General features: G+C 52.7%; 1 protein-coding gene across 3 annotated transcripts in view; it reads right to left on the bottom strand.

Moving 5' to 3' along the window:
- Positions 1-24,883, bottom strand: part of CBFA2T2 (CBFA2/RUNX1 partner transcriptional co-repressor 2) — a 64,661-nt gene that overhangs the window by 5,294 nt on the left and 34,484 nt on the right. For all 3 annotated transcript variants that reach the window (XM_062008876.1, XM_062008877.1, XM_062008878.1), the window contains exons 2-8: positions 10,802-10,945; positions 6,401-6,642; positions 3,196-3,285; positions 2,501-2,679; positions 1,750-2,003; positions 1,100-1,185; positions 387-582 (exon numbers count right to left, since the gene is read on the bottom strand). In XM_062008876.1, coding sequence (XP_061864860.1) covers positions 387-582; positions 1,100-1,185; positions 1,750-2,003; positions 2,501-2,679; positions 3,196-3,285; positions 6,401-6,642; positions 10,802-10,945 — 1,191 coding nt within the window. The remainder of the gene's footprint in view (positions 1-386; positions 583-1,099; positions 1,186-1,749; positions 2,004-2,500; positions 2,680-3,195; positions 3,286-6,400; positions 6,643-10,801; positions 10,946-24,883) is intronic.

Here is a 24,883-nt window from a genome sequence, read left to right as displayed (position 1 = left end):
TGCTGCTGCCCAAAGCTGCCTTCACACAGCAGCAGCTGCTTCCAGGAGCCTCCACGTGCCTAATGACTGGGATGTCCTCAAAGCTCTGACAGCAGCTACACACTGCTGACGGCTTCCTTGAGATTACAATGTGAATATGTTACCAGAGAATCCTTTTGAGTGGAAAAGCCCTTTAAGATCATTGTGTCCCAGCCCTATTTCACCCTGCCCAGCCCACCACTGACCCACAGCCCTCAGCACCTCAGCCCCATGGCTCTGGGATCCCTCCAGGGCTGGGCACTCCCCCAGCTCCCTGGGCAGCCTGGCACAGGGGCTGACACCCCTCTCAGGGACACAGTTGTTGCCCAGCTCAACGTGCCACCCCCCGTGCCCAGCGAGCCCCTCACCGCTGCCCAGCGAGTCGCTGCTGCCGGGGCTGTGCTGCCGGGGCAGCAGCTCACTGCCGGCCTTGCGCGGCTCGGCCGCCTCGCTCCAGCGCCGCTTCCAGTAGTTGAGCTCCTCGCGGTCAGCCTCCTGGCAGCGCCGCAGCACCGCCATGGACCGCCGCGTCTTCTCCACCATCTCCATGATGCAGTTGAGGGCCTGCGGGCGGGAAGGTGCTGTCAGGCTCTCCCCTCGGGTCACCTCGCAGCGGGTGGGAATCGAGGCTGCAGGGTGGGTGGGAGAAGCAGCTGAGGGAGGGAACCTTGTGGTGGCAACACGGGCCTGTTTGGGCTACAAACCCTGCGACTGAGCAGCTTCAAAGCATTGGAGCCTTGGGAGCGAGACCTTTGCCTCGTTAACTGTCAAACTAATATCAAAGTTAAAGCTGGTTTGGCTGCTCAGCCAGTCAGGGCAGCGTGTGCCACGCTCGGCAGAACTGTCCCAGCTCCAGACACTTTGTCCACAGTCATTGTGGCTTCTGCTGACAGAGGAAACCTGCCAGGAAAGGGCTCCTGCTCCTATCTGCCCTCCCCACTATCCACCTTCCTGTGGCGGTTTCGTCCTCTGCAGGAGCTGCCTGGTGACGATACCCACAGCAAGGAAATGCCAAAGTGGAGCAGGTGGACCAGGGGGACATCATGTCCCAGAGCCTCCCACCCCTCCTGCTGTGCCTTACGTGATCCAGGTGCTTCCACTCGTCTGCCCACTCCCTCTCGGTCAAGCGATGGTCCACCAGCTCGTCCTGGTACCCCCCGTTCAGGCCTGCAATGAGCCACAGGAGCCGTCAGATGGGCTGCAGGTGCTCAGGAGGTGGCCCTGAAGTGGTGACGAAGCTCCACATCCAGCTACACACAGCTGGGATTTGAGAACTCGTCTGAAGGAGGGGGCTCTACAGGGACAATTCCACGCGGGTGCTTTAGCCCTTGGCTGTCTCACTGAGGGCTCTGGGCCTGAGCTGCCTGGGGAGCTGGTTCCCTGTCAGAGACCCACGGGAGGTCACAGCTCTGATTCACAGAGCAGGGAGGACGGGCTGGGGGTCAGGCTCTGCTCTCCTGCTTTAGCCACCTCGGAAAAGAGACTTTCCATTTCCCTGCCTTCCCTTCTTGGCTCCACTCCCCTCGCCCCCCGGCTCCCTCCTCCTCATCCATGGTGGCTCCAGCCTTTACATGTATACAGCGAAATACAAACTCTCCAGCTTCCCATTTTTAACCTCCCATGGTTAGGGTTTTTAGCTCTGAATTCCCTGAGGCCAAGCCTGGCTTTGGGTGGCCAAGACGAGCCCAAGCGCCGGCCCTCGCAGCTCCCACGACTGAAAGGCTTTCTCACCGAGGCTGCCGTGCCTGTCCCGGATCTCTCTGTGTTCCAGCATCTTGCTGGGGTCCCTGTAGAGGTGGGAGCTGGCAATATCTTCCAGGGTGTAGTGCTGGAGGGGCGGGGGGGTGGGGTGGAACTGCCCGCCGGGGTTCATCAGGGGGATGGTCAGGGCAGGGCTGTGCCGGGGAGCGGGGCTGATGGTGCAAACCCTCTTGGCCGGAGGCTCTGTGGGCAGCGGCTCCCTCTCAAAGCTGCTGTCTTCCCTCCTGCAACCACACCAGCACAGACAGGCACTCAGCACTCAGAAAGGAAGGATGCAGAGTCTGGGCAGCAGTGATTTTAGTGGGGGGCAGAGGCAGAGGAGGCTGAGGGCAGACAGGAGCACTCTCTGACAGTCCCTGACAGGAGGCTGCAGTGAGCTGGGCCTTGTTCTCTGCTCCTCAGTAATAACTGACAGGACAAGGGGAAACAGCCTCAAGTTGCGCCACGGGAGGTTGAGCTTGGAGCTGAGGCAGAACTGTTTCCCTGAGAGGGGTGTCAGCCCCTGTGCCAGGCTGCCCAGTGAGCTGGGGGAGCGCCCAGCCCTGGAGCTATTTAAAAGACCCATAGCTGAGGTGCTGAGGGCCATGACTTAGTTTAGTGAAGGGCCTGGCAGTGCTGGGTTGGTGGTTGGACTCGATGATCTTGGGGGTCTTTTCCAGCTGTAATGATTTTATGACTCTATTTATAAAGAACCTGGCTGAGGCAGCAAAGCTGCTTGTACCTGTCTGGGCTGTGCCTCTTCCCGTTCCCATTGACCTCGATGAGCAGCTCGGAGGAGTCCGTGGGGGAGGTGTTTGTGTTCAGCAGGATGTGCTCGTGCTGTGCCAGGTACTGGGAGGGCGTCTGCTTGGCAGCACGGGCGCAGTGCAGCAGCTCCCTCTGCAGTAGCGGCAGGTTGGCCTGAAACACACCCAGCCCTGCTTCACACAGGCTGCTCAGAGGGTTTGCTCTGCACACAGAGCCCCTCAGAGCACTCACACCTACAGCCTGTGCCCCCCTTACTCTGGAGTCTCCTGTATTTCCTCAGGAGCTGAGGATGAGCTGGTGTCAGCACACCCCAAACCCAAGAGCCATGAGAAGCGCTCAGTGCTTCCAGCATCCGCCCGCCCCAGGCATGTTCCCTGGGCCAGCACTTCAGATTCTCTGCATCTGAACATTTGCAAAGAGCATTATAGGATCAGAAGCTGCTGCACAGAGCTCACTTTGCCTCTCTGCCTAACATCCAGGCAGACATATGTGGCACTCATTATAACGTTGGCTCTCCACAAGCCAGTCCCACCCAGACACCGCCGTGGTCTGTGCAGTCTGTCCTGGATTTCAACAGATCTGCCCTGGTGCTGGAAACGAGAGCTTCCCCAGCAATGACACACTGCCAGTGGCACATGGGGCCTCAGCAACCCCCCAGCTCCCTGTCACCTTCAGGAAGGGGATCACAAACGGCCGGAGGGGGAAGTTGGTCGCCTCTTGCAGCTTGCAGTGAAATTCCTCGATTGTCACTGTCGAGTTCTGGGAAGAGAAATGAGGAAATGCAATGACAATTTGCTCCTGTTTTCAGGCACATGGGAAACGGCTCCAAATGAACAGAACTGGAAAAGAGACTGCATCTGCCACTACAGGACTAACAATATTTGCATCTGATCCTGCCTAATGCAGCCAGAAAGACTCAGGCTAATGGAACAGAAATGCTGCACTGGGTGAGGGCGAGCACTGCCTGGCCCAACACCCTCCCAGCTTGAGCACTGCCTGGCTCAGCACCCTCCCAGCTCGAGCACTGCCTGGCCCAGCACCCTCCCAGCTCGAGCACTGCCTGGCCCAGCATCCTCCCAGCTCTGGGCCCAGGAGGCAGCGACCAGCTCCGGGCTGGCAGCAGGACCCAGCTGGCATCTCCTGCACCCTGGCCAGGTGGCTTGGGGCAGGCTGTGGGGAGCCAGACGGCCATCCCAGCTGCTCACAGCTCCACGCCTTCCTCTCCTCTTTCCTCCCTCTCAGCTCACCTCCTCTAACCTACCCATCCATCCATCCAAGAGGTGGCTGCCAGCTGCTGCTCACCCTGCTGCCATATCCTGCCCTGGCCCACCTGCAGCCCCCGTGGCTGTTTGGGCTGGGGGCTGCCTGGGACAGGCAGCGTGTGACAACCTGCACACACAAAGCTCATCTCTGCAGCCAGTGGTGAGAAGGACAGTCAGAAGAACCTGGACAGCTTATCATTTCCTTTCCAAAAGGGGAAGCTCAGGTACTACCCCACACACATGGAAGCAGATGTGCCTTCCTGCAGCAGCAGCCTCTGCATCCCATGCTTGAGCCCTGTGAACGCCCCTGAGGCCATGGACAGACCCACATTTACTCTGCCCACGCCAGCCTTGGCAGCAGAAATCCTCCAGCCTGCCTGCAGCCCAGCTGCCTTTGCAGGATGCTGAGCCTCCAAAGACACCTGCCAAAAGGCAGAGACCAGCGTGGGCACAGTGCTGGGTGCCACAGCAAGGCAGGCAGCCCCGAGTGTGCTCCAGGGTAAGCGCCTGTGCAGCCTTCCTACCACTCAGTCTGTGTATCTGCAAATATTAGTGACAGTTCCTCAGCCAGACCTATTCATTTGGTTCTTGAAGGGTGTTTTCAGCTGTCCATAGCTGCATGAGGGCACATACACTGTCTGTGACTCACGCTGCCACCAAGCCCAGCTCTCACAAATCCCAGGGCAGAGGATGCACACAAGTTATTTACAAAGCCTCTCCCTGTAGCTGCACCTGCAGACTGCCACAAGCAGTGTCCATGCCCTTGGTAATGTGGGCAAATATGTGTCCAGGTTTCCTCCCTCGTAGCTGCTGCAGGGCTGTGGTTTGGATTTAGAGTGAGTAACGTTGATAACACACTGATGTTTGAGTTGATGCTCAGTAGTGCTCATCCTAAGGGAAGGGCTTGTCACTTTCCTGTGCTCTGCCAGCGTGGAGGGGCACAAGGAGCTGGGAGGAAGCCTGGCCAGGAGAGCTGACCCCAGCTAGTCACAGGGATAGTCCACACCACTACAGAAACCGGGGGGAGTTGTTTGGGGAGGGGGATAACTGCTGGGGCATCAGTCAGTGGATGGGCAGCAACTGCCTTGGCACCACTTGTTTACTTTCTTTTTTTCTTCCCCTTGGCTTTGATTTCTCTCTCTTTTTGTTACATTCCTTTTCACAACAATTATTATTATAACATACTATGATTCTATTTTATTTCATATTAGTCACCAAACTGCTCTTCTCTCAGCCCTTGAGTTTTACTTCTCTTCCCCCTGATTCCTCTGCCCATCCCACTGCAGAGGGCAGTGAGCAGGCAGCTGCCTGGTGCTCAGCTGCAGCTGGGCTGAGCCCATGACTGTGCAATCAGCAAAGCAGCAGCACACCAGATGCCCAGAGCTCCTGTTCTGCAAGAGCAGCAACCCCCATCCTCTGCAGGCCCTGGCAGCAGGCAGCCTTGCTGTGCTACTGCCCTTGTTACAGACACGCAGCAGCGGCCCATAAAGAGGGAAAAACCCCATTAAACACATCACTGTGTATCATAAATGAAATATTTGAAGTGTCATGATATTCTCTGTGCACCCAAGAGCAGAGAAGTGCTACCATTCAGCTCTCTGGAGCCTGTCCCTGCCACTGCCAGGCCACAGCCCTGAGTGGCCCCGCTGCTGAGCCATGACACCAGCTGCCTCCCAGAGTAACGCAGCAGCGAGCTGGGGCACAGAAGTCAGAGCAGCACTAACAGGGCAGTGGCTGGAACTGGCATCTCTTTGTATGGAAGCAGATCAGAGGCAAAGGGAGCCATGGTCAGGTCCAGCAATCATAGATCTGCACAAGCAAGACAACACTTAGAACCACAGAATCATTAAATTGTTTAGGTTGGAAAAGCCCTGGAAGCTGTTGCAGTCCCAACCCTCCCCTCACCCTGCTCAGCCCACCACTAACCCCTGGCCCTCAGCACCTCAGCTCCACGCCTTTGGGATCCCTCCAGGGCTGGGCACTGCCCCAGCTCCCTGGGCAGCCTGGCACAGGGGCTGACACCCCTCTCAGGGAAACAGTTCTGCCTCAGCTCCAGCCTCAACCTCCCCTGGGGCAACTTGAGGCCATTTCCTCTTGTCCTGTCACTCATTACTTGTGAGAAGAGTATCCTTCCGTCAGGATGCTGCAGAGTGCTCCTGTCTCCCCTCAGCCTCCTCTTCTCCAGGCTGAACACCCCCATTCCCTCAGCTGCTCCCCAGCACCCTTGTGCTCCAGTCCCTTCCCTAGCTCCAGTGCTTGTGTGAACTGTGTGCCAAGTTTCCTTTCAGAGGGGAAATACAGGAGCTCAACATAGCCCACGGCTTCCAGCGAACCCATGGCACCAGACCCATGGCCTTTACAGAAAAGCTCAGTCCAGATCCTTCCAAGCTCTCCACAGCCCAGCTGCAGCAGGCTCGTGCCAAAGCTGCAGGACAGGCAACTTCTGAAACCCAGCAGAGATGAGAGAAAACCCAACAAGCCAGCAAATTCACCAGAAAGCCAAAAGTGACAGAGCCTCACTCAGTCAACAGCTCTGCTGGCACACACACACAGGTGCCCCTGTGCCCGTGGGCAGCCGTGGGCTGTGGGGCTGGCCGGTGCGTGGCTCTTACCACCAGCGCCAGGACGAGCGTCCGGACCTTCTCCCCGATCTCTGGAGAAATGTCGTTGCCAAACTGCTGCAGGGTGGTGAGGAAGCGCTTCAGCTTGCTGAGCTGCCGAGCCCCACACGTGGCTGGGAGCTGCTGGTTCGTCAGGGAGGAGGAGGAGGAGGAGGAAGGGCCGTTGCTGAACCTCTGGGGTGGGGACGGTGCCCCGTTCAGCGTCGGTGGGGAGTGATTTATTCCGTTGGGCACTGCAAACGGGAGACAGAAGCGTTACCGAGCGTCAGATGGGCACGTGCCTGCTGTCTGGTGCTTAAGAGCACCATCTTCCAACCCAAGAGCCTGCTGCTGCTGGCTAACAGCCACCAGCAAACAGGGCAACAAGCACAGAGCGGGCTACAGCCAGAGCAGAGCCCACAGGCCGTGCCAGGGAGAACACAGCTACGGGGCTGGTCCCAGGCAACGTGTCTGCCTTCTGCTTGACCTCCTCCTGAGCCCACGGGGATGCTCTGTGGGTGCCAGCACCTAAGCACCACATGCCCAGCCAAGGCCACCAAACAGGGCAGCACAAGGGCTCAGCAGAGCACACACACCTGCACTGGAGGCAGCTGGGGAGGACGTGGGGTCAGGCTGTCTCTGCAGCCAACCGAGTCCTGCTGGACACTCAGCCCAAGGAATTAAATGTGCTTTAGCTCAGAGTTTACAGCCCTCAGCCAGACCCACCAAGCAACGTTGTCTGGTCTGCATCAGGCCAAAAATTACACCAGATGATCCAAGGATCCTTCCCAGCCCCTGGTTTACAATAAATCACCAGTACTCATTGCAGCTGGGTTCCCACTGGCAGACACCACAGCTCAGGTGCCTCCAGCTCACCCCGAGGAGCCACCTGACAGCCCCCTGCCTCGGTGCCACCCGCTGCAGCTCCCTGGGGCTTCACAGGCAATTTCACAAATGTGTTTGTTTGTCCCAACCTAGTCCCAACTGCAACTTCACCTCCCATAAGCAGTGAGAGTGTGTTGAAACAGAGCAAAGGGCTGCGAGTTTGGGAACTCAGCAAGGGACTAGAATAAATTGTTGACATCCCGACGCTGCCGCTGTGCAATCTAGAGCCCTGTCTGAAGAGCAGCTGTGTGCTTGGGGCCCCAACTCAGCCTAAACCCTGAATTTTAGAGGTGAAAAGTACATCATCGTAAATATAGTTTAAGCTGATCCACTGGGATATCTGTAGAAACCCAGCTCTGAGTCGCTTTTGGACCAAAGCACCAAAGAGAAGGCCACAGCCTATAAAACCCATTTCAAACAACAGCATTCAGAGCAGAACAGGTTCTTCCCCACTACTCAGCCCTGGTAAGAGTATTACATTTAGTTCTGGGCTCCCCAGCTGCAGAGAGACAGGGAACTGCTGGAGAGAGGCCAGTGCAGGGACACCAAGATGCTGAGGGGATGGAACATGTGTGTGAGGAGGAAAGGCTGCAGCCCTGGGGCTGTTCAGCCTGGGGAAGGCTGAGGGAGGATCTCATCAACACAAGTACCTAAAGGGTGGGTGTCAGGAGGAGGAGGTGCCACTTTTTTTCTGTTGTTTCCAGTGACAGGACAAGGGGTAAAGGACAAAAGCAGAAACACAAAAAGTTCCACTTAAACACAAGGAGAAAGTCCTTCGGTGCTGAGGCGAGGGAGCCCTGGCCCAGGCTGCCCAGGGAGGGTGTGGAGGCTCCTTCTCAGGAGGTTTCCAAACCCACCTGGACACGTTCCTGTGCCCCCTGATGGAGGGCAACCTGCTTTAGCAGAGGCTGGGGCTGGGTGAGCTCTGCAGGGCCCTGCCAACCCCATCAGTCTGGGATTCTGTGAGAAGCACTGAAATCACTCAGCAGAGCTGCCCCTCACATGCGAGGCAGGGGAAGGCAGGTGCTGTGATGGAGCAGCAGCTTGCAAAGAAAAATACACCAAAATTTCAGCCAGAGCTTCACAAGGATCATAACAAATCCTCACAACTTCTGTGAAGGTTTTTAAGAGAAGGCAGGAGGCACTTTAACAGTTAAACTGCTCTGGGGCATGCTGGGGTTGGAGGCTGGAAAGGCTCCACACACCTGGACTTGCCTTGGTGAGCACAGGAGGGAGCCCGAGAAGGTTAAACCAGAGTCAGTTGAGATGCAAGGGAAAGATAAGGCTCAAGAGACCATCAAAGGTGGTTCCTGCTAACCAGGGGGTGACGGGCTTTTCTGGGGCATAACAAAAATAGGTCCTTTTGTAGACGGAGAGATGACGAAAGGAAAGTGAAGGCCAGACTGAGAGGGTGGTGGTGCAAAGGCAAAGCGAGCTCATGGCTTTTGCTGCACACCCCAAGAACTTCCCGTCCTCACCAGCTTCCCCACAGCAGAGATGGCACATGCTCACAGGGTCAGCTGCCACGCAGTGCCAGCAAAGGCAGGCCTATGTGAAAGGGGGGGCTTCTGGTAGCTCCCAAAGAGTATTTATCCCATGACAAAAGGGTGGTAAACAAGGGCAAAGCCCCTCAGAGAAGCTCCTCTCGGAGGAGCTCTGCACAGCTCTGGCTCTCTGGCAGTCGCGACTGAGCTGTCTTACCCCCTGCTCTGTTTTGCTTCCTCTTACTCTTCCAAATGAAAGACAAGGGAGAGCAAGGAGCTCTGTGTATCCTGTGAGAGCCCCTGGGGCCGGGAGCAGCAGACGTTGGGGCCGCGGGTGCTGCCGCGGAAGCGAAGCGGCGTTGGCTCGGCGCTGCCGTTACACACGGCCCCGGAACGTGCTCTGGGTTGTCAGGCTTCCCCTGACCCTCCTGCCAACGGTGTGACCGCAGGGCGCTGGCAGTTATCTGATCCTGCACAGCACCGGGATGGGCTCTGCCACAGCCCACGGGGCCAGGCCCTCTGCTTGCAGGTGAGAGCACAGCGAGGAGGCGAGCGAGGCATCCTACTGAGACTGGGGGCAATACAGCTGTGGGGAGAGCAGGATGCTACATTCCTGGGAGCACAGAAGTCATCACCTAGGGCTGCTCTCAAGTTCTGCTTTAGATCCTCAACACTCAAAAGCTTTCCCTGTCTCTCCAATCTCTTTCTTACTGATCCACAGGCAGGTATGGGCTTCCTCCAGCGTGCTCCTCCTCACCTGCCCAAGCCGTGGGCTTTTACAGGGCAGGGCACACACCCACTGGCTCTGACAAAGCTTCTTTTGTGCAACTGAGAGGTGAAAGCAAGAATGAACTTCATCACAGGTTGCATCTCTCATCTGTCTTGGAAAGAAGCAATTAAGTCATCTGCCACCAGCAAACCCAGGCTCGTCAGCCCATAACAGTGTGCCAAGCAACCTCTCTGGAAACATTAATTCCTGCCACTTTGCTAATGGTCTTTTTCTGCCTGAGCAAAAGGAGAGCCATTAAAAAGCCTTCAGCACACAAAGATGGGGACAACGTGTCTGGTGGGATAACCCAGCAATGAGTGGCACTCTGAGCACCAGTGTGTGTCCTGAAAGAGGCTGGGCTGTCAATCTCTGAAACCCACTGCCAGTGTGAAGCTGTGAGATATCCCACACACCACCGTGGGCAGCACAGCAAGGCAGAACCAGCCAGGGCGATGCTCCATGCAGGGGAAAAGGGGAGGAGAGAGCCTGGAAAATATGTATGTGCCACGTGTGAGGGTCAGAGAGCTCCATGTCCAACAAAGTAAAGCAGCTTTGCTCCAGAATGATGCTTTGAAGAGACATTAAATGGCTTAAATGTCAGCTAAAGGAGGAAAAAAAAGAGTCTGTGCTGAGGCTGTAAGAAAAGGCTGTAGGTCCATCCCATCCCCAGTCACCTCTGTGCAACACCGAGCTAGAAGTGGGTGTGAGGCTGTGCCGTGGCTGGGCAGGGCCAGGATCTCCTGTGGCTTCAGAGCAAAGATTAGAAAGTGAAGATGGACAAAAGAGAAGCTGGATGGACAGCAAGGAATTTCCAAGGCTGGGAAATTAAAGAGGAAACTTTCTAATCTGAGCTGCAGAAAGGCTGTCTGTGAAGTGAGATAGAGCAGAGCGAGCATTAACTCCCCTCGAGAGGCTGTGAAAAGCCTGGCTCTGGGCTTGTCTGAAGCTGACCTGATAAAAGGCTTCATTTCCTAAAGAGTTTATGGCAGCAATCAAGGCTGCACCTGCAAGGGAAGGACTTATTGGGAGTAAGGCAGGAGCAGGCAGAAGGGTAGGGGGGGATTACAGACCCTGTTACACATCCTGCATATGGAGTATGACAGCAGGAAAGCCCCAGTCCCCGCTTCCTTACGGCCCGGCAGCATGGCTAACGCCAGCCGTGCTGGCAAGAAGCCCTGGCTGACAGCTCACACATCCCCAGGGACTTCTACAAGCAGAACCTTTCCTCCTGGCTAGAGCTGGCCCCAGGGCAACGCAGTGTTGCTGGGTTCTTACGTGCAGCCGGGGTGAAGGACACGGGCCGGGGGCCGCCGGGGTTCACGGGCGGCAGCGGCGGCATGTTGGGAGGAGAGGACCTGGACTGTATCTTCACTTCCACGGGCGATCCGGGCATCACTGGCACCCTCTTCTCACCAGCAACTGTACAAAGAGAAGGTGGTAACACTCAGTGACAGGCACAGACAAGCATTTCCCCAGCCAGCATGCAAAGTAGAGTTCCAGGGTGAAGATGAGAGGTAGAGGGGAAGGGGCAGGTACAGTCCTGAGCAGCGCAGGGTGCAGTGGGTGTCACCAGATGCTGCTGGGCAGGCTCAGGATGCCCATGTTCACCACCCCAGTCTCTCAGCCCCACCTTCTCACCCTTCATAGAAACATTTGGGTTGGAAAAGCCCTTGAAGCTACTGGAGTCCCAGCTCTTCCCTCACCCTGCCCAGCCCACCACTAACCCACAGCCCTCAGCACCTCAGCTCCACAGCTTTGGGATCCCTCCAGGGCTGGGCACTGCCCCAGCTCCCTGGGCAGCCTGGCACAGGGGCTGACACCCCTCTCAGAGAAACAGTTCTGCCTCAGCTCCAATCTCAACCACCCCTGGGGCAACTTGAGGCTGTTTCCTTTTGCCCTGTCACTTGTTCTTGGGAGCAGAGACCAACTCCCAGCTCCCTGCAGCCTCCTGTCAGGGAGTGTCAGAGAGGGCTCCTGTCTGCCCTCAGCCTCCTCTTCTCCAGGCTGAACACCTCCATTCCCTCAGCCCCTCCCCAGTACCCTTGTGCTCCGCTGCCTGGCTCTGGCCATGCTCCAGCCCCTCAATGTCCTTCTTGTAGTGAAGGGTCCAAAGCTTCATGCCTGAAGACACCCCCTCAAATATTTCTGCCCGTCTGCTTTGCTTCCCCCCCCCTTTAATATCCCCTCAATGCTCTGCAGGTGTGCCCATACACACCTCACAAGGATGAGATGCTGAGGCTGCACCTCCTGCCCTGTTTCTTGAGCAGCAGAACCAGTCTCTGAAGCAGCCACTTCAGCAACAGCTCTGACCAGTTCTGCATGTTTGGCTTTATCGAAAAAACCCTTCAAAATGAAACCACCCTGTGTGTCCTCTCCCCCTGATGCCAGGGTGGTCCTTGATGCCCAGTGCTGCCTGCCTATGCCAGCATACATGCAGCCTGGCATGTGCCCAAACTGCCTGGCCCTGGGATGGCCTCTCCAGAGGAACTGCAGCCTCCCTCAGAGCCATGCAACAGGCAGCCTGTTTTTCTGGGTGGGTGCTGTCACGTTGTGCAGGGAGCTCTGGTGCAGCTGTGCCAGCAAGTGACCAAAACACTCACAGGGTTGTAAAAATAAACTGACCCCAGCTACTCACACCCTCTCTCCTGCCTGCAGTCTCTAGTGTCTAACACAGCACCAGCTCACCCTGCAGCTTCCTTCTCAGCCAGGGAGGGAGCCAGGCTCTGGTGGGACAGCCCAATTTAGCCAAGCAGCCTGAGCAGTGGCTAAAATCAGCCTCAAATGGCATCCTCGGGAGGAAACAAGAGAAGAGAAGGAAATATGTGCTTCAGCAAGCCTTGAGGGCTCAGGGGAGGTTTGTTTTGGTTCTGGTTTGTTGTTATTTTTAAATCCAGACAGTTCAGCATACAGAGCCTGAGTCTCTCCAAAGCACAGCTCCCGTGGGAGCTGCCCTCACCCCTCAGGGCTGCTCCGGTGGCTGCAGAGCTCGTGACCCCAGAGAACATGGTGTGAGGCCAATTGCCTCCCTGTGAGCATGGCCACTGCTCCCTGCTCCTCAGGCCACCTCTCCCCACGCTCTCACTAATGATCTGTACCCACACTCCAGCCTGTCATGGCAGAGGAACACGGATGGGTTCCCAGCACCCACCTGCACTCTGGTTTTGGGGGGGAGGGAGGTGCAGACCCTCACCTTTCACCTCTCTGGTGCCAGAAAGCCAGGCTTAGGAGTGCTCAATTTTCTCAGGCAGTTGTTGGCTTTGGGCAAGCAGAAAAGTCTGCTGGAGCCTCGGGGCAGCAGCCAAGCTGCTTTGGAGGCAGGAGCTCACAGGCATGCGAGCATCAGCACACAGTGAGGAAGCCGAAGGGGACTCCCAGTGCCCTCCTTGAAGGGGGCACGGCCAAAAAATGACATGTGCACAGGGGCCCTGTGCCATCCAGGATCAGTCCTGAGGCTGCTCTGAGCCATCGAGGAAAGGTCTTCAAGTGGATGCTGTAATGTGATTAAAAGAGATCACGAGCTAATTTGCAATCCACAGTTTTTACAAATATCTGTCAACTGTAAGAAATTCAGCTTCCAAGCTCTGGCAAAGCAATTAAAGGCTCTATTCCCATAAAGCAAGGAGGCACTGAATGGATGGCAAAGTTCTGCACTGAAACACAACCACAAAACCTGCTCCTTTCCAACTCCTGACAACACAAATGCTGCTTTTGAGAGCAGAGGAGGGGCCGACTGGCACTCGAGCCCTTGGTGCTGCTGGCCAGGAATCTGCTCCGTCAGCCACCAGCACCTGCTCTGCCACCACGCACCAGGCACGAGCTGCCTTCTTAATATGCCTTATGGCAAGTCATCGTTAATGCCAGCAAGGTAACAAATGGAGTGCCTTATCCTTAGCATTTTCCTTTGCTGTTTGCAGGATGATTTGTGGAAAGGGGAGCAGAGATGAACACAGGCAGCAAACCCATGTTTTCCTGCCATTTCAACGCAGCTGGAAGAACTGAGGACACAAACCCTGTGTCCACGAAACTTCCATGGCAGGAAATGTGTGTCTTTGGTGTTTAAAGCTTCGTTTCAAAACAAAAAAAGATATTATTTTCTAGGCTTTGCTCTCATGAATAAAGTGAGGCCTCAACAAACACAGAATCACTGATCACACTCTTCATTTTAGCATATCTCCACGTTAACGTTGTGAGCTACCACTCACATACATTTGGTCCAACTGTCCTGTGGTTTAACACTGATGTGCAGACTCTCCCTGTCATATCCATGCATGAGTATGACATGCAGATGAATAACAACGTGCTGAGCTAGGAACAGGACATCATTCATGTACACAGGTACCAGCAGGTGAGCTCACTAGCAAGAGCAGCAGCAGACAACCCTCTGCCTTTCCTCTCACTTGAAATGCACTAAACCAGACTCAAAGCAGGGTTTGTGCATGAAGTCAGGGGTGTTTCTAGCACAAAAACTCTGAGTTCACTCACACAGGCAGGGAAGGGAAATGTTGCTAAATGACCCATATTTTTCAATCCAAACAGCACTAATTGTGCCTTTCCAGCACTCGGTGCCAGCTGCTCGATGGCCGTCAGGGGACAGAAACATGTTTGCTCAGAATAACTGCAGCACCACGAGCTGATCCGTGAGAACCACGGGCTGTTTGCTCATCATCCACAGACACAGACCTGAGATGTGCCTCCTGCTCCTCTCTGGGAGCTCTCTGCCCACTTCTACACCCACCCAGCCATAGGTATGCCGAGGAGAGCATGGCCTCCTGCCCTACCTGCTGCTGGCCCCTGCCCACTGCACACCCTGCCCATCAACACTCTGCCACCATTGATCTGCTTCACTCCCTTCCTTGAAACCCTCTTCTCCAGGCATAGGTGGCCAACCTGATATTGTCATGCTCTGGAGAGAAAGAGAGTGTGAAACCAATCCTTAAGGTTTCTCCTCTTTCCTCCTAAAACGCTTCTAGGGCACACTGAGAAAGCAGAACTCATTTGGTTAATTTACAGGGGGGTGGGAGGAAAAGTCACATGGAATTTATAACCCAAAATAAAACCAGCTACTGCTGGGCTACTGCATGAGACACCAAAACCAAAGCCCACGAGAAGCCAACACCTTTTCTGAGCTCACTCCAACACACAAGAAGCAGACAGAGTTAATTTTAAAGGCTTCCTGCTAATGATCTGGGGCATCTATAAATGCAGATAAAACCCAACTTTCTGAACCTCCTCATTTTCAGCCTAAACATGTCCGTGTAAGGAGAATCATGTGAGCAAACCAGACTGCAAAGGAGGACTTGAGTCAGCCTCAAGTTGACCTGGGGCTAAAAATGAGCCAGTGAGATGGTCCCTGGAGGAACACTGCCTTCCCATCTCCTTCTCCCACATTTGACTGGCTCACCAAGGGCAACACTTCAGTGCAGCCTCCGGATGCACAGAGAGGATAGTGAGATGCTCCTCAAAATGCCTGCAAGTCACCCCACCATGCTTTCTGAAATCACAACTCAAATGCTGTAACAGATTTCCAGATGATGCTCTAAGAAGAATAATTGTTGTCAATGACAGAATCATTATGGTTGGAAAAGCCCTTTAAGATCGAGTCCAAGCCCTCCCCTCACACTGCCAAGCCTATCACTAACCCATGGCCCTCAGCACCTCACCTATGCGTCTTTTGAGTATCTCCAGGGATGGGGACTCCATCACAGTCCAGATTCAATCCTTAATAACTGTGTCAGTGAAAAAGTTCTTCCTGATGTCCAATGTAAACCTCCCCTGGCATAACTTGAACCCATTTCCTTGTGTCCTGTCATTCATTACTGTAGAGAAAAGACTGACCCCCACCTCACTACAACTCTGCTATCGAGGGTGAGTCAGAGCAAGCCACCTGCCTAAACTGCAAACACTCTGCTGTTTCCCTTCAAAACCACGTCCTTCCAAACCCTACCTGGACTTCGAAACACTCACAAATGGAGAGCAGGAGACAGCTTGAACGTATTTATAGCACAACACTTCTGCTGTCAAGCTGCCAAACGTCAAAACTGTGCAGTGACACGGGCTCAATCATGCACCCAGGACCTGCGAAGCTTCATGAGAGAAGGGGACAGTAGTGACATGCCACCCAACCAGCTGGGAGAGCTGCCTTTCCCACCTCATAGAGCTGCCTTCCCTGCCTCCAACATGCTGGAGTTTCACATGGGAAGAGGGCTCACAGGGAGTAAAATGAAAGCCGCTCAGAGAGATGCAGTTTTAGTCTTGGCTTGATGCAAGCATTTCATCTCCTCCAGAAGCCGCTGAAGCCCGCACACCAGATTTCCCAGCAATTGGAGTTACAGATTTCAGATGCTGCAAAGCTGCTGTCTGGCTGAGGACAGCTGGAGGCACGTAGCAGTTTATGCTGTGTGCCCTATATATTTCCCTGTCCCATTTAAGGAGCCCAGGTGTGCAAGAGACTCAAAAGCCCCCGAGCTCTGAGCACACTCGGAAGGCCTCACCCTCTGCTCCCCAGCGGCGCACAGCAGGGCCCTGGTTTGATGTGACTCCCCGTGCTGTTGCCACGCTCTGTGTTTCCTTGGCTGCTCCAGTTCTCATTCTGGCAGAACAAATTAAAAAGGAGCATATGTCAAGATTAAGTGCAGCTGATGACTTTCCTTTCTGGAGAGGAGAAAGAGCTAAGTGAGACAACAGCCCACCAGAAGGAAAGCTGGGGGCTCGTATTTACTATATCTCTAAAGCAGCCTTCCACCTATGGTGTTCAACAGAGTGTTGCTGTGAGAGGTGACCTCTGAAGAATGCTTAGCATTCACTTGCCTTATAAACGGTATAAAGAAGCCACTTTATTAATCTCTTCATGCCTGTGGGTTTGAGAAAAGGGAAAAGGCACACGAAAAAAAAACTAGTGACAAGTCAGGGAGTACCTGAAGTACAGTGGAATTTAAATTACTCCTTAAATGCCTTTGGCACTTAGAGAATAAGCTAAGCACTGAGAAAGAAACCAAAACATTGCATGAGGAAAACTGGATGTTACCTTCCCCCATAGAGCAAGACCAGGAATCAGAGGGCCAGGAATAATCCTGGGGGCAGGCAGACACAAATGGGCTTCCCAAAGTCCAACACACAGTTCCAACAGTCAGCAGAATAGTATCAGGATGGAAGAACTAGAATTATTCTAAAGAAGTGGATGATGAACCACACCCTTGCTGGGGCCATGACTCCCAGGTTGCACCTCCCATATGCACAGTCACGTTTCAAAGACGTGAGGGGCAGTTGTGAAGCACCTGATGTCGGTGGTGCTCTGCAGGGGGATGCTCGAGGAAAACCTTGCTCTCACTGCCATGGCAGAGCATGAGCTTGCCCAGAGCAAGGCAAGAGAGAAAGAGCCACTGCCATGCTGCAGGAAACGTGGATGCTTTACAGGAATTTACAGCGTAGAGTCTGCATGGGCAAAATAAAACACCTTCCAGCAACCTTCAGGAGCGGGCACAGGCTGTATGTGCAGGCTCAAACCCTGCTCTCAGCTCAACACTGTAAAGCCTTTACTCCTCCCTTATGGGAAACAGATCTAAAGCCTGTGGCTGGGTGTTTGGGGTCACACACAGCATGAGCATGGATATTTCTTGACCCAGGTGTCAAGGAAGGAAGTAGAAACCTGCTTGGCCTGAGAGTGATTTTGTAGATCCTGTTTATAAATGAGCTGCACAGTCAGAACTGCTTCTCACCAACCTGTTTGCTAGACTCAAGCCCTGCAGCCTTCTGTAGATGTCAACACGTGAAACTTATTGGAAGAAATGAGGGCAAACCACACTAAACACGAGGCAGCACTGCAAACTCTGCAGGTATGCACAGGTGAAGGGCTTGCTTTGCCATTTTGCAGTCTGCAGGACAGAGAGAGCAGGCTCAAAACCAGCTCTTGTCAACCAGGCTTTGACCACTAAGTGGTTAGATTGAAAGTCTGTAAATTAACAGTTCTGGGTTTAGCTAATGTCATCTGAACAAAAGGCTGCTTACAAGGGTTTGCCCAGTGGTTCAGAGCTTCAGGAGTGAAAGCATGTAACAGTTTCATACAGATGGAAGAGGTTTAATCAGAAGAGGTGTTTTGGACTTTGATCCAGAACAGGCAGGATACGCTCATAACCTAAAAAAGCACTCCTCACCTCAAAAAGTTACAAGCCCCACATTCATACCTGCCTCTCTGGAGAGTGAGGGACTGGAAAACCATCCAGGAGCAGCAGCCAAGGTTAAGTCTGGCTAAAGAAATTCTTTGGTTGCCCAAGGAGCCAAGTCTGGGCTTGCTCTGCTGCCAGTGGACAGCCAGCCAGCCACAAAGTCAACCCAGCCCCCCTGAAACACTCCTCAAGGAGAGGCACATCAGCCATGCTCCAGACACACTTCCCTTTCCTCTGGCCCTACCACCTCAGATGACCACTCAGACTAGAGGCATGAATTACAGATGACCTCCAAGTCAGCAAAACAAACCCTTCCTAGAAACAGTCCTTGAACCAGAGGCTCATTTCTCCACTGTTTTCATGGGTAAGAGTCTCTGGTTTAAGACAAAGCAACACAAAGCTGGTCAAAATAGCTAAAGAGGTCACTTGAAAGAAGGAAACAGAGGAAGGAGACACCTCAGTGTCCTCTCCTGTGGCTGGCAGGACCCTGCCTACAGCCTAGGAGAGCTGCTTGAAGATAACGAGCTCGATACATCATCCTGGAGGAAAAGCCAGGGAAATGGCCCAAACCCATCCATTCCAGCCCAAACACGTCTCTGATGGAAAGGACGTGCTGCAGTTGGCTTGCGTTGCAGGGTTCCCTGTTGATAGTCTGAATGCAAACGAGAGGCAGCATCAGCGTAACCTGACCTGATAATGTAAATAGGGTGAAATGAAATATGGTTCGCCACCTCCCCAGCTTTGGCGAATGTTTATTTTGAATAACATGCTTATCTGCTCCAACTGCTCACCATCTGTTTTCAGTCTCCACCAAGCTAATATTTTTCACATTTAGGAACTGAGAAATGGGAAGAATTACATTTCAATTTTATGAACATCTTCCCTCTGCTTTAAGGTTGCCTCTCCCTCCCCTTGACGGCTCTAAGCCATCTGTAGAGCACCTTTGCAGCTCTCCAAGGTGTGCAGATGAGAGGTTATCGACATGCAAAGCAGGAGTCTCATTACTCAGACCTCCAGAAGACACCGTTTACTGCTCCTCCGCTGCAATCCCTCCATCACCTGCTTCCAGACAGCTTCCCCCAAGCTCCAACTGAAACCACATCGAGGAAAGAGCCAATGTTTTATCTTTTTGCAGCATCACTGCATCAAAAAGCGATGGAGGAGGAAGACTGAAGATAAGCATTGGAAACAAGGCTGCCAATACAGCAGCCTCAGGAAAATAAGGCCGATTGGGTTAGTCTGAGTGTGGTGGAGAGAGAGGCGTTAAGAGGTTTGCAGTCTTACCTTTCTATACAAATATTGACATTTATTTGCATGTGGGGTGGTTTCCAGAGGTCTCCCTTTGCTTGAGCCAACAAATTGTAATTTATAACCAGACCTGGGAGTCATGAGTGTGTCACAAAGAGGTCAGCTTGAGGTCCAAATGTTGGTCAGCTCGAGGTCTTTCTCCATCCCCCTCCCTCCACACCAAAGCACAGAGCTGGTAAAGATGATCCTCTGGCATCTGTTGCGGTGGGTAACTTGTGTTGCTGTACAGATACTTCCTCCACTAAATGTGATCAGCCTATTTTTACCCTGTTTAGCTTGGTTTTATCACACATCTCGGCTCCTGAGCTGTAAGATGCTGTGGGAGTGGAGAGGACTCGGCACCTCGCAGGAGAGCCTCGCATCACACAGGAGGGAGCTGCTGAGCCTGGGACAGGCATCTCATACAGCAAAAATAAACGCGTGTATCTCCATTGCCATCTATTCCTCTCCCACACACAGCTGTTTCACTTTAAATCTCAATTCAATGTGAAACTCAGATAGAAGAACTTGAAAGAGCAAAGTATGTTATCGCTCACAACCAGTCCAGAAAGCAGTTAATAAGGGAAATAAGATTAATAATTAATTCCTGAAGGCAGACTGCAGATCTTTATCCATCTCGCCCTTCAGCGATTTTTATACGAAGCTATTAATGTGCCTGGCTCTAAAAACTCATCGGTAGCACAGGTTGGACTTCACAGCAGCTCTCTTCTGCTACGCTCCCACCCAGACAAGACTGTTGCAGCTTCCCCTCTGCCCTCGCCTTGGCTTCCTCTTGGTCCAGGGAATCATAGCAGCACCAGCAGTGCAACCCTGCAGCTGCTGAAGCCATCCCACAAACAGCTCCCTGAGTCAAGGGTACATCAAGCCCTCCCAAAGTCTACATGAACATGGACCACTGTGGCTTGGTAGCTCCTCAGTCTCCTGCTCTCTTTCCCATGAGCTGAGGGAATCATTACTCAGACCGTGAAAGCTGCTCGAAAAACCATTTGCACGCAGTGGGGCAGCCACCCAGGAGCTGGGGCTGCTCTTACCAACACGCCAGAACAATGCTCTTCCCACACTGCTAGTGCCCATGCAATTAAGTTTTGGGGACCCAAGTTGATCTCTTGACATCCCTGCCAACAGCTTTTGCTCATTGCCTGTCTCAAAGGGATGTGGTGAGCATGGCCATGGAGCTTGTGATGCTCCAGGGCAAGGAAACTTCCCCATCCTCACCACTCATATGCTTTGCCCTGCTCACAGACAGCCCCTGTGAAGGGAAGGATACATTCTGGGAGTGTACCCCAGCAGAATGTATTCCTGGAAACCAAAGCCTACAGGTCAGCCTGTAGTTTTAGGATGGGAAGTGCTCTGGGGATCAGGGGAGAGCTCTCCTCGCTCTCCAAAACCACTGCTCTGGTTGCTCAGGCCTCTTTGGCTGGGGTTAGAACCTGGGCAGGAGCTGGGCAGGGCAGCTGTGCTCCTGCAGAGCCAGAAATGCTCACTGATTCATTTGATTAGTTACCACTAAAGTATTTTGGGGAGTATTTTTCATTAGTTCCTTGTTCCATTTAAAGTTACAGAATCAAGCCATTTTCTAAGAAACATCCACTCACAATATTAAGAACTCTTCACTCCTCTGCCCTACTGACTTACTAGGCTGAAGCACTCTGAATGGAAAATGAAAGTAGCTACAGACATCAAACAATCAGCACAATCATGGAAGAATCAGTTCTTAAAAGTCTCAGCCTGCTGCACTGTTCTCCAAATCCTCTGACTCTGAGAGAAACGACGGCAGCACGAACAAACTTTCCAGATGGGAACATCTGTGTCTCATTTGCCGCAGGGAAGAAAACACCAGGAAAACGAATGGCTCCCGAGTTCGGTGGAGCCCAGACACAACGCGTACAAAAGGGACACCAGTTACCAAGAGGCGTGGAGCAACAGCTCAGTGTCAAACAGTACTTGTTTAAACAATGATTATTTAGTGGGGCTGCTACATACAGAGAAAATAAAACCCAAAGGGCTTGAGTTTCACCTACAGGAAATGCTACGTGCAGGGAAAGCAGGAATTGAGTTGACCACGCACACATGAATGATTTTACCATCTCAGCTACTTTTTAGATAGGAAAAGTCTCTTGAAACTCTATGATATGGACTATCTCTGTGGCTAGTTGGGGTCAGCTGTCCTAGCCACGCTGCCCCCCAGCTCCTTGTGCCCCCCAGCCCACTCGCTGGCAGGGCAGGGTGAGCAGCAGAAAAGCCCTTGATGCTGTGCCAGCCCTGCTCAGGAGTAACCAGCCATCCATGTGTCAACATCAGTGCTGTTTCCAGCACTTAAGTCTTTTTTCTTCCCGCTCAAGCTAAATGTCATTGAGTAAACAACACTGCCACTTTCATACCTGTAAAATTCAGGTGACCCAAAAGGGAGAAAACACAACGAACAAGCTCTAACTTTCGAAAGCTTTTTCCACCATAACAGAGGTTTTGGGACAGCCCTTAGGATATGGTTTTGTCTAGCATTCATAAATCCTTTGAAAAGTTGGATTGCTGGCCATTTAACAAGCAGCTCCACCCTTCTCCTGCTCTCCAGATGAAACACACATGCACTAGGCTCCATTTTGTTACCTTTCTCTCCAGCCCAGCAGTATCAGAAAAGCGGTGCCAGAGCCCAGGGAGATGTGTTTTATTGTCATCCTCTTATTACTAATTAGCTCCGAGGGGCTCTACCCAGCTCATAATGGTCAACAGAAATGCATCCACTGATTGAAACGAGCTTCAGAGCAGCAGAGGTACTGAAGCAGACTCCTACAACGGCCCCACTGCAGCCAGGCTCCACATAGAGGGGCCAGCGCAGGGCCATGGCTGCTGCAGGCCTCCTTGGGCTTCTCTGGTCACAAGTATGGGTCTGCAGGAGCCTTGGGGAGACTATAGGCTTGTCTCACCCAGAGGAAGTGTTCCCAGAGGGTTCAGTGCTGCTATGCAGCTTCTCTGCAGCATGTCCTGCACAAGAACATCTCGCATGGATCCTGCAATTAGAGGTGTCCGATCAAGCATGACATCAGCAGTGCTCGTTACTTAAAATCCATCAGCAAGACCTCACCAGATGGGATTTAAGCCACAAAGTCATCTCAGTAAACTCCCTCTGAGAGCCTGGGACTCCATGCCTTGGCTGCCCTACTTTATTCTTCAACAAGACAGCTCAGTGCTGCTCACAGCGGGCTGAGCTGAGAGCTGCCGGTACCGCACGTACAATCACAGAATCATTATGGTTGGAAAAGACCTTTAAGATCATCGAGTCCAACCACTCACCTCACACTGCCAAGCCCATCACTAACTAAACCATGTCCCTCAGCACCTCATCTAGACATCACACAACGCAGGGCCACGGCTCGGCATGGCAGCAGTGCTGGCACGTCCCCTTCTCCCTGCCGGGCTGCTGATAAAGCCCAGGCCAGCACTACAGGCCCAGCATTCCCGTGGCTTCCCCTGGAGAGCCGCCTTTCCAACCCAAGCCCTTTCCCAGGGGATCTCTGCTGGGTCCAGCAGCTTCCACGCTGTGAGTTGGGTTCACTCCTGGAAGCTGGGGAAAACAAAAAGCCATGGTCTATTCTGAGATACCAGGCTAGTGACCCTTCTTTTTCACCACCTGCTGTTTTATATCCCAGCTCTTAGTTTTGGTAGGAAAAATAAAGTTGTGGAAGAAGAGGTAATTTTCTAGCCAATTCTGTGAGGAATTTAGCAGTTGTTGAGAATGAAGCTGTTTCTGGGTCAGCACAGCAAGCTCCTTTGCTTAAAGGCAGCAGCAGCAGTTCCTCTCTGCTCACTGCAGGATGAAGCCCTGCCTCTTTGGGAGAAAACATTTAGAGAGTTTCCTTTCAGAAAAGCATCGCATCAAGCAGGGGCCATTTCACATCTCAGTGCCTTTTTAACCCCTGGCTCCAAGCAGCTAAGTGATGGTGTGAAGCCCTGTGCTGGAGGGCTGGGAGAGTTTGGATCCCAATGCCATGGCACCCAAGGCTTTGAGTCCTGCCCACTGCTAATCCTCTGCTCCTTGTTAGCTCCTGGGAATCAGTTTGGCCACACAAAGCACCAGTTCCTTCCAGGATGTGTACAGAAGCTCCTTTAACAGGCTCTTTCGGACCAATAAATCTCAGGTAAAAACAATCCCTGTGCCCCAGACCCACGGCTCCTGGCTGCAGACTGCCAGTTCAACCCTGCTTTGCTCTCCAGCACCCATGAGGGAACTCCCACACAGCTCGTAACTCTGGGGAACAAAACTGCAGGTTTTCTGCTGCCCTTCAGAGCCTACATGGGCCTGGAGGAGCATCAAGACATAACATGAGCAGCTCCTGCAGCAGGCAGGGCTGGGTGGGCTCTGCTGCCCAGGCAGCCCCAGCAGCACCTGCGGATGAGGAACTGCAGCATGGCCAGGGCTGGCAGACAGCTGCTGACAGCAAGGCTGTTGTGTCATCAGAGAACCCAGAGGTGCTTCAACAACAGCAGCAAGAGGAAAATAGAAGCCTCTTTTGGGAGAGAAAGCCCTTGATTATACAAGCATGTCTTTTTCCCAGAACATGCCTAAGATGAGATTGCACCTTCAGAGTGATCCTGTCTCACCTGCCTCGCTGGGTACAACAAACACAAATATTGTCCATGACTTGGACAAGTTCTCAGTCCTGCACTACTCATCCTGGCCACAGGAGCAAGCACTGACAGGGAACACAGCCTATGTAGGGCAGAGCCATCCCAGAGCACCTCAGAAGTTCCTACACCACCAGTAAAAGTGAACTGTCTGAAAAGCATTGGAGGAGGTAACAGTCTCATTTAAAATAAGAGGATGAATTCAAAACCACCACAAATCTCTCTTAAAATCATCCAGTAATTGAAGATCTGAGAACTTTAAACCTGGTTGCTAAAGATGTACAGGTGGAGGTTTAAGTCAGAAGCTTTAAACAATTCAAGAATACATCACTGTCTCAGCTCTCCATCTCCCAAGCCCTGCTGCTTGATGATTTGGTTCCTACCACTACAAAGCCACTTAAAAAACTACCACTAACCTCAGTAAACAGCCAGTACTGGGTAAATCTGTATTTCTTAGCAGCATTACAAATGGTAAGAACTGGAACAGAAAATCTGGCATCTGGTGAGTAGAAAATAAACCGAGTAATACAGGAACTGAGATTAGAAAGTCCATGTACACAAGACAGGCTCAAAGTACCAGTGCCAGCAGCCCAAGCACCACTACCAATAACTGGTAAATAATGCCACTTAAAACCAAGCAAAGCCATTTCTTAAAAGCTTGATCTCAAGGAGACCTCAAGGCAGAACACCTTGGTCCACAACAATCAATGAGACCACAGAGAGGCACATATAATACCAAGGACACCCAAAGCTGCCACCAAAAGCCTAAATTAAACTAGAAAAACCCAAACTGATTTTACAGCACAGAACAGGTACAAGTCCTGACCATCTGAAGAAGGAAGCAGTCTAGAAGCTCAGAGTCAGAAGAGGTAGTTTAGATGAAAACAATGGTGATATTTTCAAAAATAAAGCAACAAAAACCCCCCAACCCAACCCACTATTCAAGTCCTACCACAAACTCCAAATGAAGCAATCAAGGAAGAATACAAAAAATTAATCCCCTTTGAGTCCCTAAAGTCATACCACTTGCTCTCTTTTCCGAATATAAAGCAGAGTCAATGGGGAATCTCCCTTCTCTGGATAGAGGCTGAAGAGCTGGAGCTCCAGGTTCCACCAAACTCTAAAATCAGGCAAGTTGTCCAAAAAATGAAGGAAGGTGCTTGGAAAAGACTTGGAAAGTCTTTTTCTTCCCCATTATTTACAGCTTCCTACAAGAGCTGAAGTCCAAACCAAAGACCACAAGTGTCCCTCACCCCACAGCTCC

This window comes from Colius striatus, chromosome 16, assembly GCF_028858725.1.
Source record: "Colius striatus isolate bColStr4 chromosome 16, bColStr4.1.hap1, whole genome shotgun sequence".
NCBI lineage: Eukaryota > Metazoa > Chordata > Aves > Coliiformes > Coliidae > Colius > Colius striatus.
This window is presented reverse-complemented; position numbering and strand designations above follow the sequence as displayed.